This window comes from Hemitrygon akajei, chromosome 8 (genome assembly GCF_048418815.1).
Source record: "Hemitrygon akajei chromosome 8, sHemAka1.3, whole genome shotgun sequence".
In the NCBI taxonomy this organism is placed as follows: Eukaryota; Metazoa; Chordata; class Chondrichthyes; order Myliobatiformes; family Dasyatidae; genus Hemitrygon; species Hemitrygon akajei.
Window position 1 is genome coordinate 54,215,877 of NC_133131.1, and position 14,858 is coordinate 54,230,734.

A 14,858-nucleotide genomic window follows, 5' to 3' on the forward strand; every position below is an offset into this window, starting at 1 on the left:
TAAACCCTTCACATCTTTCCCGTAATGGGACGAATGGAAATGCACACAATACTCCAAATCCTCCATCTCCAAGTGTTAAGCAACTCTGACTCTTAGGCCCTTAGCAATGAAGGCAACCATGCCATATGCCTTCTTTAACATCTTGTCTATATGCATTGCTGCTTTCAGGGACTTGAACCCTCAAATCCCTCTGTTCATCAACACCATTAAGGGTTCAGTCAATAACTGTATACTTTTCTTTTACATTGACCCTCTAAACTATAATTCCCCACACATCAAAGCTCAAAGTAAATTTATATTTAAAGTTCATATGTGTCACCATATAATATCCTGAGATTCATTTTCTTGTGGGCATTCACAGTAGAACAAAGAAATACAATAGCATCAATGAAAACCACACACAAAGACTGACAACCAACCAATGTGCAACAAACTGTGCAAATACAAATAAACAACCGAACAAATCTGAGAGCATGAGCTACAGAGTCCTTGAAAGTGAGTCCATAGTTTGTGGAATCAGTTCAGTGTTCAGGTGAGTGCAGTTATCCACACTGGTTCAGGAGCTTGACGGTTGAAGGGTTATAACTGTTCCTGAACTTATGGTGTTGAATCTAAGGATCCTGTACTCTTTCCCCATGGCATCAGCAATAAGATAGCATGACCTGTACGATGAGGTTCCTTGTGCTCTCTTCACTATTGGTCAGATTACACTCCAACTGCCACTTCTCCACCCATAAAGGTAATTGATATAACCCACTGGATCCTTTGTTAACCTTCTTGAGAATGGTTTGGATCGTCACCATTTTTTGTGTCCTAGCACTCATCACTGCAGAACATAACAGAAGTCTAGCCATCCACACCCTCTATATTCTGTGGACAGGCCAATTCTGAACCCAAACTTCCAATCAGCATGGATACCATGTATCTTCAGTTTCCTAAAAAACCTACCATGAAGGATCTTGCCTTATCAGTCACCTTGGTCACTGCCTCAAACGTACTTAATCAACTTAAGCAAGGCAGATGAACCTAGAGCGTGGATCAATACGTGAAACTATAATGTTGTCACCGTTACAAAGACTTGGATGACTCAGGGGCAGGAATGGCTGCTAAGTGTGCCGGACTTCAGATGTTTCAGGGAGGGAGGCAAAAGACATGAGGGAATGGCAGTGCTAATCAGTGATAGCATCACGGCTGCAGAAAAGGAAGTAGTTATGGAGGAATTGTCCACTGAGTCATTATGGGTGTAAGTCAGAAACAGGAAAGGGGCAATGACTCTACTGTGTGTTTTTTTATAGAACCCTCAATAGTAACAGACATTGAGAAGCAGATAGGAAGGAAGATTCCTGATCGGTGCAATAATAATAAGATTGTTGTGATGGGTGATCTTAACTTTCCTAATATTGACTGGCATCTCCTTAGAGTGAGGGGTTTAGATGGGGTGGAGTTTGTGAGGTGTGTTCAGGAAGGTTTCCTGACACAATATATAGAGAAGTCAACTAGAGGAGAGGCTGTATTCGATCTGGTTTTGGGAAATGAACCTGGTCAGGTGTCAGATCTCTCAGTGGGAGAGGATTTTGAAGGTAGTGGTCACAACTCTATCTCCTTTACCATAGCGCTGGAGAGGGGTAGAAGCAGACAATTTGGGCAAACATTTAATTGGGGTAAGGGGAAATATGATGCTCTTAGGAGCATAAATTGGGAACAGATGTTCTCAGGAAAATGTGGCAAATGCATGGCAGAAATGTGGCAAATATTCAGGGAATATTTGTATGGTGTTCCGCACAGGTATGTTCAATTGAGGCAGGGAAAGGATGCTAGGGTAAAATAACCATGGTGTACAAAGGATGTAGAAAATCTAGTTAAGAAAAGCTTTTGAAAGGTTCAAAAAACTAGGTACTGTTAGAGCTCGAGAAAATTACAAGGAAGGGTGCCAGGAAGGAGCTCACAAAGGAAATTAGGAGAGCTAGAAGGGGCCATGAGAAAAACAAGATTAACAAAATCCCCAAGGTATTCTACAAGTATGTGAAGAACAAGAGGATAAGCCATGTGAGAATAGGATCAATCAGGAGCGAGAGACTTAATGAATACTTTGCTTCAGTATTCACCAGTGAAAAGGACCTTGCCAAATGTGGGGATGAAATACAGCGGACTGAAATGTTTGAGTGTACAGACATTAAGAAAGAGGATGTGCTGGAGCATTTGAAAGGTATTAAGTTAGATAAGTTGCTAGGACCTGATAAGATATACCCAGGCTACTGTGGGAAGCAAGGGAGGAGATTGCTAAGCCTCTGGCAATGATCATCGCATCATCAATAGGAACGAAAGAAGTACCAGAGGAATGGAAGATTACAAATGTTGTTCCCTTGTTCAAGAAAGGGAGTAGAGATAACAGGTAATTATAGACCAGTGAGTCTTACTTCAGTGTTGGGCAAGTTGTTGGAGAAGATCTTGAGAGGCAGGATTTATGAGCATTTGGAAAGACAATCTGATTAGGGCTTTGTCAAGGGCAGGTCAGGCCTTATGAACTTGATTGAATTCTTTGAGGATGTAACAAAAGACATGGATAAAGGTACAGCAGTGGATGTGGTGTATATGGATCTCAGTAAAGCATTTGATAAGGTTCCTTTGCGAGGCTCATTCAGAAAGTAATGAGGCATGGGATCCAAGTAGACCTTGCTTTGTGGATCCAGAATTGGATTGCTCATAGAAGGCAAAGGGTGGTTGTGGATGGTTTGTATTCTATATGGAGGTTGGTGACCAGTGGTGTTCCACAAGGATCTGTTCTGGGACCCCTCCTCTTGGTGATTTTTTATAAATGACCTGGATGATGAAATAGAACGGTGGGTTAGTAAGTTTGCTGATGGCAGAAAAGTTGGAGTGTTGTGCATAGTCTGGACGAATGTTATACTGCACGACATTGATAGGATGCAGAAATGGACTGTGAAGTGGCAGATGGAGTTCAACATAGACAAGTCTGAAGTGGTTCATTTTGGTAGGACAAATTTGAAGACAGAATATAAAATTAATGGTAAGATACTTGGCAGTGTGGAGGATCAGCAAGATCTTGGGGTCCATGTCCACAGGGCACTCAAAGCTGCTGCACAGGTTGACAATGTTGTGAAGAAGGCGTAAAGTGGCCCATTGCACTCCAGAATTTCGATAGAAAAGTAATTACTAAATTGCTGGCTAATCGATTAAATAAGCATTTGTCATCTATCATTCATCCTGATCAGACAGGATTTATCCTGGATAGGCTCTCATTTTTCAATGTTAGATGACTCCTTAACACTATGTATGTTGATCATGGGAAAGCTAGTGGGGCAGCAATTTCATCTCTTGATGCACAGAAGGCTTTTGACCAGATTGAGTGGCCTTACATGTTTGAGCCACTGTACAGGTTTGAGTTTGGCGTGTCATTTATATCCTGGGTAAAAGTGATATACGCCAGCCCAATGGTGACGATTCAACTATGTTTCCCCTACACCAGGAAATCTGCAAATGCTGGAAATTCAAGCAACACACACTAAATACTGGTGGAACGCAGCAGGCCAGGCAGCATCTATAGGGAGAAGCACTGTCGACGTTTCGGGCCGAGACCCTTTGTCAGGAATAACTGAAAGGAAAGATAGTAAGAGATTTGAAAGTAGGAGGAGGAGGGGAAAATGCGAAATGATAGGAGAAGACCGGAGGGCGTGGGGTGAAGCTGAGAGCCGGAAAGGTGATTGGCAAAAGGGATACAGAGCTGGAGAAGGGAAAGGATCATGGGATCATAGTTTTTATTCTCCCCTCCTTTTTTTTCCTCTCTTTCTGCCCATCACTCTGCCTGTTCTCCATCTCCCTCTGGTGCTCCCCTTCCCCTTTCTTTCTTCCCTAAGCCTCCCATCCCATGATCCTTTCCCTTCTCCAGCCCTGTATCCCTTTTGCCAATCACCTTTCCGGCTCTCAGCTTCACCCCACCCCCTCCGGTCTTCTCCTATCATTTCGCATTTTCCCCTCCCCCTCCTACTTTCAAGTCTCTTACTATCTTTCCTTTCAGTTAGTCCTAACGAAGGGTCTCGGCCCAAAACATTGACAGTGCTTCTCCCTATAGATGCTGCCTGGCCTGCTGCTTTCCCCTGCACTGTTCAGTTCAGCAGGGTTGCCCTCTCTCGCCGGCCCTTTTTGCCGTCGTGGTGGAGCCCCTTGCCCTAAAAATAAGAAGTCACCCAAATATTGTGGGTTTGAAAGTGGGAGGTATTGAAACACTTATTAGTTTATATGCCAACGATGTGATACTCTACTTACAAAACTCAGAAAAGTCAGTCCCCCTTCTAGATTTAATCACCTCTTTTGGCAGACTATCGGGATACTCAATTAATTGGACAAAAAGTGACTTTGTGCCCCTCTCCAACATCTACACACGGGGTTTTTTGGAAAGTGTCCCATTCAAAGTAGTTAAAGATCACTTTACTTATCTTGGTTTGACAATCCCCAAAGATCCTAAATTAATATTTAAATTAAACTTTGCGGAGTTTATCTCAAAACTTAAACAGAATATAGAAAGTTGGAAAACCCTACCTCCGTCCATGATTGGTCGTATAAATTCAATTAAAATGGTTTCCCTTCCTAGGTTTCTCTATCTTTGTCAAAATCTCCCCATTTTTCTAACATCAGCCTTCTTTAAAGAACTGGGACTCCATAATTTTGTCTTATATCTGGAATTATAAGTATCACAGGATTTCGAAAATTCATTTACAAAAGCCCAAGTCTCATGGAGGGCTGGGATTACCTGTATTGGGCTGTCAATGCTAGGGCTTTAATGTTTTGGCAACAGTTCCTGGGGCTCCCTCGTGGCTACGTATGGAGTCTAACTCTGTTATCAATTCCTCCTTGCCAGCCATGCTGTTCTCTAAGCCAAACAAGCCTGCAACTTCAAAAAGTTTGAGTTTTGTTTTGAAAAATTCCGTCAGAATTCTAAATCAGATTAGGAGCGTTCTAAATTTACCAGAGACTTCTGTACAAACACCAATCTGTTTCAATCACTCCTTTCTACCCTAGTGGTCAGATAAAATCAACCATGCTTGGAGGGAAAAGGGTCTAGTTTCTATTGAAGACCTGTACATAGAGGGATGGTTTGCAACATTTAGTCTGCTGAAAGAAAAATCTGAGCTGCCTCATTCGCACTTTTTTCATTACCGGTACTTACAAATTAAACATTACATTCAATCTAAGATTTGTAATTTTGAAATCCTTCCAGGGAAGCATATATTTTTTGATATGTTAAAGAACCCTCCTGACTCCAAGCATCTCATTTCTATGTTTGTACGTTTGTTTGATGATTGCACTGTAGTGTCTACTGTGAAGATTAGAGACGCCTGGAGAGAGGAGTTGGGCATTGAATTATCTGAAGCTGCCTGGGACAAGAGTTTGTCTATGATACAGGCTTGCTCTGTTAACAGCAGACACCAACTGCTGATCCAGTTTAAAGTTGTTCACTGTCCCCACTACTCTAAACTTAGCTTGCATAGGATTTACCCTTCTGTCTCACCAATGAGTGATAGATGCCAAGGGACAGAGGCCACATTGTCACACACCTTTTGGTTTTGCCCATTACTGACTGGATTTTGGTCCAAAATATTTGATTGGTACTCAAAGGCCTATAAAAGCTCCTTCCCCTTGGAAGCTGGTCTCACCATCTTTGGCTGCTCGCAATCTACTATTTGTTTCTCTACAGCCATACAACATGGCTGATTGTTGCCAAAAGACATCTTAAAGGAATGGAAATCACCTTCTCCCCCTTCCTTTTGGAGATGGATGGCTGATATGATCTCAGTCATACAGATGGAGAAACTTTGGTTCCTGAGAACCAATTCAATTTAAAAAATTTCGGCTCGCTGGGATAAATTTCTTGCCTACCTGGACGAGGCCGGGGGTGGACGAACAATTTCCCCCCCCCACCCCCACCCCGCAGCTGATTCCTCACGGCCCTCATTTGAGATTTAATGTTTAGTATTTTTGAACACTTTGTACAATAGGCATCCCTCTAATGTTATGTTCCTTTTTTTTTGCTTATTTCATTTTTACGCATGTCTGAGCTGGTATGTTCTTGTTGATTTAATTGATTTCTTTTGAAAAATTTGAAAATAAAGTATAAAAAAAAGGCGTAAGGTGGTGTTGGCCTTCATCAACCGGGGTTTGAGTTCAAGAGCCATGAGGTAATGTTACAGCTATTCAAGACCTTAGTTAGACATCACTTAGAGTTCTGTGTTCAGTTCTGGTCACCTCATTACAGGAAAGATCCTTTAATTTCCTCGGGTCATTCCTATTTTCCTTCTTGAACAAAGGAACAACATTATTGGAGCTACTCTCCAATTTTCCAGAGCCTCCCATGTGGCTAGAATTAGAAGTTCAAAGTCAATTTATTATCAAAGAACCTATACTGTATGTCACCATATACATGCCTTTCTGTCCTTAGGCATGTTTCCATACCAGGCCGTGATTCAACCAAAGATCTTTGTCACAGCTCCAGCAATTTCTTCTGCTGCCTCTCCGAATAATCTGGGATAGATCCACCTCGAGAGACCTACTAGCATCTCCAGGTACATTTACAGACGCTGCAAATGCTAGAATCCAGAGCAACAAACAATCTGCTGGAGGAACTGAGTGGACTGAGCAGTGGGTTGACTATGAAAATCTATGAGCAATCCAACTCTCTCCATCTATGTCTCTTATCACTGAAAAGCAGATATTTTTGCAACATTTTGCATTCCTTTCATTATATGCAACTCTAACCAATGCTTCACTTTAGTGATCTTGGACAGTAAACAATATCCATTAGCCATCCCTCTCTTCACAGATGATAAAACGTACAAGACCCAAGTGAAAGACATGAAGAAACTAAAAGAGTGATGTCTAAATTCTGCAGTCGCTTCGCACCATGTTGCTGTGAACAAAAGCAGTTCCATGAAAGGATAGAATAAAACCAGACGGCTGGAGAAAAAAGAGGTCCACAGAAAGTCTTTCCCAAGTATTTTTGTCTGAAATTAACTAATTAGATACCAAGATGATGAAATATCATACACACTTTCCCCACTGTCACACTTGATAGGTTCTATTCTTTCACGTCTTAACCTCTTGCTCTTCATATACTTGTAGAATGCCTCGGGGTTTTCCTTAATCCTACCCGCCAAGGCCTTCTCATGGCCCCTTCTGGCTCTCCTAATTTCCTTCTTAAGCTCCTTCCTGTTAGCCTTATAATCTTCTAGATCTCTATTATTATCCAGCTCTCTGAACCTTCTGTAAGCTTTTCTTCTTGACTAGATTTACTACAGCCTTTGTAAGGGGTAAGGTTTTTACGCAGAGAGCGGTGAAAGTGAAATGGGCTGCCAGCGACAGTGGTGGAGGTGAACATGACAGGTTCTTTTAAGAGACTCCTGGACAGGTACATGAAGCTTAGAAAAATAGAGGGCTATGGGTAACCCTAGACAATTTCTACGGTAAGGACATGTTCGGCATGGCTTTGTGGACTGGAAGTCCTGTATCGTGCTATAGGTTCTATGTTATGAGAATGTACAGCAGCTGTTTAAAAGCTGTCAGTGTTGATGTACTTCAGAGAGCACAATATCAAAAGAACACATCACAAGCACAAACTTGATATCAAAAGATGACAATTTTCACATGCCTAAAATTACTGTGGCACATGGCCCAGGGAACTGGAACAATTCTCTGCAACATACAATTTTCATCTATCTGCTCTTCATTTTGCACAGGACTGCTCTATAGTGAGACTAATTAGAGAACCATTGTGATTTGCCCCATATTCTGACAAGGGCCTTGTTTTTGTAAGACAATATCCCAAAGCAACCCAGAGAAATCTATATAGACCAGCAGCACTAAAACACAAATCTACCCAAGTCTTGAGTAGGCTGATCTGTTGAAAGATCCAAAGTCCAACAACTCTGCCAAAAAACCAAGTTAAATACTGGTCACAAAAGCAGAATTTGACTCCCAAAACCCAATAAACCTCAAAATTATTCTTTTATTGATGACAGTTCTTTTTCCAAATGTATTACAGGCTGTTCTCAGTTTATGTATACCTGACATATGGACACCACTATGTATGAATGAGCTCCCATATTATTAAATTAAGAAGTCTGATAAACTTTGGATAACAGAACTCTCTCCTCCAGTCTCTCCACCTTTAGTAATTGTTTTTCTTATCAATCTTTTGATGCCTTTCATTGCAATACACATGAATCATAATATAATCTACATTGATTTTAATAAGGCATTTGACATGGGAAGCTCAACTAGAAGATTAAGATGTACTGTATGGTTTCCACAATGTCTCGCTATTTAGATTCAGAATTGGGATAGTGATCAATGGGACTGATTCTGGCTGGAGGTCCGTAATTAGTTTTGCTCTGTCGTGGTCTGTGCTGAGTTCTCTCCTATTTGTGATATTATATGCATTACATAAATGACGTTGATAAATACTGGAATAGGTAGGTTAGTAAATTCACAAGAGGTACAAAGGAGGGATATCATGGGATAAGGGAGTCGCGTAGGGAGCTATCTCTGTGGAAAGTAGAAAGTGGGGGGAGGGAAAGATGTGCTTGGTGGTGGGATCCAAATCTGCATCTCTTCCACTTCATGCATGTCAGCTCTCACCTCATCTTCCTCCCACCATCCCAGGGATAAGGTTCCTCTTGTCCTCATCAACCACCCCACCAGCTTTCACGTCCAGCTCAAAATTCTCCTAAAATTTCAAGATGATCTCACCACCAAGCATATCTTCCACCCCCCCCACTTTCTTCAGGGATCACTCCCTACATACCTCCCTTACCCATTTGTCCCTCCCCACTTACCTCTCCTGACACTTCTCCTTGCAAGTGAAACAAGTGTTACACCTGTCCCTACACCTCCTCTCTCACTACTATTCAGAGCCGCAAACAGTCCTTCCAGGTGAGATAACAATTCACCTGTGAGTATGTTGGGGTCATATACTGTGTCTGGTGCTCATGTGGTGATCTCCTGTATATTGGTGAGACCCGATGTAGATTGGGAGACCGATTTGCCGAGCGCCTATGCTCCGGCCGCCAGAAGAAGTGGAATCTCCCAGTGGCCACCCATTTTAATCCCACTTCCCATTCCCATTCTGATATGTTGATCCACAGCCACCTCAACTGTCACAATGAGGACACACTCAGGTTGGAGGAACAGCACCTTATATTCTGGGTAGCCTCCAACCTAATGGCATGAACATCAATTCCTCGAACTTCTGGTAATGCCCCCCTCATCATTCCCCACCCTGTTTTTCCCTCTCTCATCTTATCTCCTTGCCTCCCCATCACCTCCCTCTGGTGCTCTCCCCCCCTCCTTCTTTCTTCCATGGCCTTCTGTCCTCTCCTATTATATTCCCACTACTACAGACATTTATCTCTTTCACGAATCAAGTTCCCAGCTCTTTACTTCCCTCCTCCCCCCTCCCGGTTTCACCTATTACCTGTTGTTTTTCCCTCCCCCTTCTCCCATCTCTTAAATCTACTCCTCATCTTTTTTTTTCCAGTCTTGCTGAAAGGTGTCGGCTATGATAATGTCGACTGTACTCTTTTCCATAGACGCTGCCTGGCCTGCTGAGTTGCTCCAGCATTGTGTGTGTGTTGTGTGACATGATTGATAGAAGTGGTTTTGTTCCACATTGCTGAAGCTTACACAGCAGTTCAGATTGCCTAAAAGTTGTCAATTTAAATGACCGTTAAAAAGGAAAAAAGAATTCTTAGCATTGTCATAGCCAGGGGTGGTACTCAGGATAAACTCCAACTACCTATTAAATGCTCCCAATGGCATGCATCTCAAAGAGCCTCTGACAACCAAGGTCAGCTCCTGGCCTTAACATGTGGCTTAGCAGTTTCTACTGACAGGAGAAGGGACAAAAGTGTGTTACTGGTACCTTAAAACCTGTCACTTCAGGCAGATGGTGCTCATCAGCTATTGTTGGCAGCTTTTCTAGAAGGAAAACGCTCATCTCCAACCTCCGCTACCTCATGGCTATACCCAATCATGAGGAAGGCTTTCGAAATAAACCCGAGGAAATATCCGGTCTGGAATATCTAAGAGAACCTTGCGTTGAGACTGGCAACTGCCGCTAGTGCCAAACTATCAGTCTCCAGCATTGCTTTGGATTTACCAGTTTCATGGAGAGGGGAAGCCTGCTACATGGGCAACATATTGTACATATATGTTCCATATTATACTGCCCTGGTTTGCATATCATGCAAACAGCTGGAACGCAACATCCATGGTTGACCCTAAGAACATCAGTGTGAACATGGATTTGTTCACCAAGGATGCAATCAAGGCTATGGGTGGCAGTGCCACAGAAACAAAAACATTGAAATCCGTGTCTTTCATCAAACCTGATCTCAGTTAACAGACTGAGTGCAAAAGCTAAAATGATCCCTCCCAGTTGCTGAACTGCTGTTTCAAAATGTGGATGCCCACCATGCAAATATCAAAGAAACAGCTGCATCACTGCTCCAACACTTTTATCAATCTTTTTCACTGCAATGTTGCAGTTCACCTCCCAACTAATGAGAACCTGTTCAACCTAACAGTGACACTAAGATCACCTGAACCAAAGGTGAATGCTGGGACTTGAGAATCTGAGTTATAGTGATAGGTTGAATAGGTTAGGACTTTATTTCCTTGAGCGTAAGAGAATGATGGAAGATTTGAAGAGGTACATAAAATTATGAAGGTATAGATAGGGTAAATACAAGCAGGTTTTTTCCACTAAGGATGGGTGAGAGTAGAATTAGAGGTCATGGTTACGGTGGAAAGGTGAACTATTTAAGGGGAACCCGGAGGCACTTCTTCACTCAGATGGTGTGCAACAAGCTGTCACCAGAAGTGGTGGATCCAGATTTGATTTCAACATTTAAAAGATGTTTGGATAAGTAGACCAATAGGAGGGGTATCAAAGGCTGTGGTCCAGATGCAAATCAATGTGACTGGACAGAATAATATTTTGGTATGTTGAAGGGCCTATTTCTGTGCTGAAGCGTATGATTCTATGCGGCTTTACAGTAAGGAGACATTTATTCCATACCTGCCCAAACGTACTACATTGCCCTGCAGCAATAAATGTTCTCACAAGACCTTGGAAAATGGGAATATCTTGGGGGCCATGACTTAGTGAAAGCAAGCATCAATGATGAAGTTCATCACTGACTTCAGTGTGCCAGCACAGCTTCTGGTCACTGGAAAATTGAAAGTTGAGGACTGATGCACCAGAGATTCACAAAATTATGAGGGGCATAGATAGCATCCATAAGTTCAGTCTTTTTCTAGAGCAGGAAAATCCAGAGCCATAGGACAGACACTGAAAGTGAGAGGGGAGAAATTTAAGAGATGCAAGGAGCATGTTTCTCCATGCATAGAGCAATGAATATCTGGAATGAGCTGTCAGAGGAGATGCTGCAGACAGATACTACTACATTGTTTAAAAGGCACTTGGTCAGGTACTTGAATATGAATGGAGGCAAGGGATATTGTACCAAATCAGATTAGTATAGATGGGCATCATATCAACATGGGTGAGGTTGGCCAAAAGATGAGTTTCTGTACAATATTTGATGAAAAGGGTATTTGAAGATTAAGACCTCAATGCTGACTTAAAAATTGATCTATTAGGTTGCAGTGACCTACCTTCCTATATGCTTCTGAGTCCTGGTCTACCTTTTCCAGTAACTGGAAAACTACCATCAAACTGTCTACATGCAATAACACAAACTGATCAACAGTATAAGAACTAATTTCAGTGTCCTCACTCTGGGCAATATGTTCAGCACTGAGGCCCTACCCTATACTCAGCCAGCTCATAAACTTTGCTCTAACTGGCTCTACAGCCTCCTAAAGAGTCTGTATAGAGGTTTAGATTATGTTCTTTAATCCTAGAAAACTGTGTAAATTACAATATTCTGATTTTGGAATGAACCTGCAATTTGCAAGTCAAATAAACAATCACTTCAAACGCAATATGCACAATATGTATAACCCTGCACATGATATGAACATATTCAAAGCAATGACTTTTTTAACCAGATTTAGGTTTCCAAAACCTAGCTTTTGTTATTAAGCAAATGTAAAAACCTAAAGCTCCCATTCTAAATTATTATAGACTGTGTTCAGTAGATTTGATGAAATAGCCAGCAGTAATTTATTATGATGAGACAAAAAATGTGTAGTTTCTTAAAATCAATGATTAAACATCAATCAAATTAAAGACAGCAGATATAAACACATTTGGAAAACAATTTTCATTTCCTACAGACATTCTAAAAATTAGTTGTATTGAAAATGTAGTTATTGTCAGTTAGGAAAATTTTGCAGCTTTTAATTCAAAAGTAGTATTATCATCAGATACAGTATTTAACACAGATTCATATTCAAAACAATGGTCTTGTCTTCATATTTTAATACGGTCAATGGCATATGCTAATTTTATTTTAATTGAAATAAAGGCATTTACTCCAAATAAAACCCTGGCCTCTTGCTCAGAAATTCAGCAGTATAATGTGTGGTATGCACCTAAGTATTTAGCCGAAGTTGTTGTAAAGGCATCATTTGCTCTTCAAAGGATTAAATTTCCCATTTTGATCTACCCCTTCACTCTTACACTGTGATTAAGGAGGTGACTGAAGCATTCAAAATTGTGTCAAATATCCATGCTGGATAATATAATTCACAGTGATCAGACAATTTTAAAACCATTAAAAGCTACTTTGTATGCATTCACTCCAGAGTGATTAACACTCATGAACACTAATCGGTCAAAACATTCCAGACAACCTGTGGACTACGAACAAAGAACATTCCTTATGAGTACTATTCACAAATACCATCCCATTGATACAATACAGAACCATGAGGTATATCAACCAATCACTTAAAGCTGCAATGTACTTTAAATATAATTTATAGTGCTGCACATCTCGAAATAACGTTCATATTCTTCAGATTTCTGTTTAGTCATCAAGTGAACCCAAAGCTATCAGTTATTTATGACAGAACCATACTCTTTGATCTGCCAAATCCATACTATCCATACTGACCACTGCTCTGTGAACTGCTCCAAAGCTCAGTTCAATAGGAGGCCCAAGAATGCTGACTGACCCACACATGCATCTAGGCCTAGGTCACACATTAACAGGGCTAATAGGTCTTTGGATATATAGTTCGGCACGGACTAGAAGGGCCGAGATGGCCTGTTTCCGTGATGTAATTGTTATATGGTTATATAACGATAAGGAAATCAGGCCTGGATTTGATAATCAAGCAACTGACCCTTAGTAAGTTTTTGACGGTGGTGGGGGTGTGAAATTAAAGAAGAAGATAGATTTGTAGTGAAGGAGTTGGGGTTTGGCAGGAGGGACTGCCAGAGGGAAGATAGGCCCCTGACTGGGATCACCAGTCAGCAAAGCACTTTAAACCATAATACACCTCACAGGAGCCTGCAAGCCCAGAACAATGTGCAATTTTTTTCCATTCAACACTCATGAGTCAGAATAGCAAAAGTAATGCATAATTTAAATGGTGCATGAGACCTTCAGAATACCACTGTTTGATCTTTGGTTGAAAGGACGAAGGGCAATCAGATAACTACACATATAGATGGGAAACAAGTTGTTTGAAGGACATTAGCTGAATAAAGTCAGATCGACTGGTTAAATATCGGGCAAAATATTAGCAGATGAAATTTGGTGCTAATCACCTAGATAGGAAAAATTATTTAGGTGTGAGATTACTTACTGTTCAGAGAGATCCAAACATCCGCATATGAGAAAAAGAGAAAATCAGCATGCAAGTGCAGCAAGTAATTAAGAAAGCCAATTCAAAGTGGGTCTTTACTGCAAGGTAAGGTAGAGTGCAAGACTGAGGGGGAACTGCACAGGGATCTGGTGAGACTGCAACTGGAGTATAGGGTACAATTCTGGCATCCCAGTTTGTAACAAGGTATGTACTGCAGTTTTCACAGTGGTTTGTTCCAATATTTGTCAAAGTACACCACATCTTTCACAGTAACCTAGATAAGATGGGACATCCGTCTTTGGGATTCCATGAACATATGTTGCTTATTACAATCTGAATCTCTTAATTCTCAAAATAATTATCATTCTTTAACTTAATGAATAGCTGGTAATTTGAACTTTAATATATTTGAAATAGTTGGGAAGATTACATGTAATCAAGAATAAATTATGATTTAAATTGGTACCCATTGCAGCTTTAAGGTATGAATGCCTTGTTTTTATACTCACATTATCTATTTTCCAGCAGATTCCAGGCCAGTGTCAACTACATAACATGTGCTTGGTATATTTACAGCTTATTGAATCCTACTGGCTGTAATCAACAGAACATCCCAGGACCTACCTTCTGAACCATATCTTCGTTTCTTTACTTCCTGCAACATTCTTTGTATGTTCTGGCCTGGAACCTCTGTTAAAAAATAAGTTTTGATAAGAATATAAAACAAGGGGGAGTGTTTGTTTCTTGTCTCTTCACAGTGACCTAAAATGCTATAAACTGGAGCACAAACAGTAAATTCCGTCACTGATTATTTTAATGATTTTGTTTGGCAGTTAGAATGGTGAGAGTGAAGGTGGGAAATAACAGTTGAGGTAACGGCTAAGTTTTCCTAATGTTGCAGATGCTATCATATAACTCATAAAACGGCATAAAGATTATTTCAAAATTGTGGGAGCTTCAGTAGTCAGGATATCAGTAGCCTTCTTACTCAAGGGTTACTTCATTCTTCTGTACATTCACTATTGATTTTTTAAAAACATAAGTGAGTGGATAAGAAGCTGGCAGAG

The 14,858-nt window shown here is 41.0% G+C and overlaps 1 protein-coding gene across 5 annotated transcripts in view; it reads right to left on the minus strand.

The window, feature by feature from the left end:
* LOC140731911 (protein CASP-like) overlaps nucleotides 1-14,858 on the minus strand; it is a 725,429-nt gene that overhangs the window by 372,322 nt on the left and 338,249 nt on the right. For 3 of the 5 annotated variants that reach the window (XM_073053887.1, XM_073053888.1, XM_073053889.1), the window contains exon 16: nucleotides 14,416-14,481. The exons of the other annotated variants lie outside the window; for them this stretch is intronic. In XM_073053887.1, the coding sequence (XP_072909988.1) occupies nucleotides 14,416-14,481 (66 nt within the window). The remainder of the gene's footprint in view (nucleotides 1-14,415; nucleotides 14,482-14,858) is intronic. 5 annotated transcript variants of the gene reach the window in all.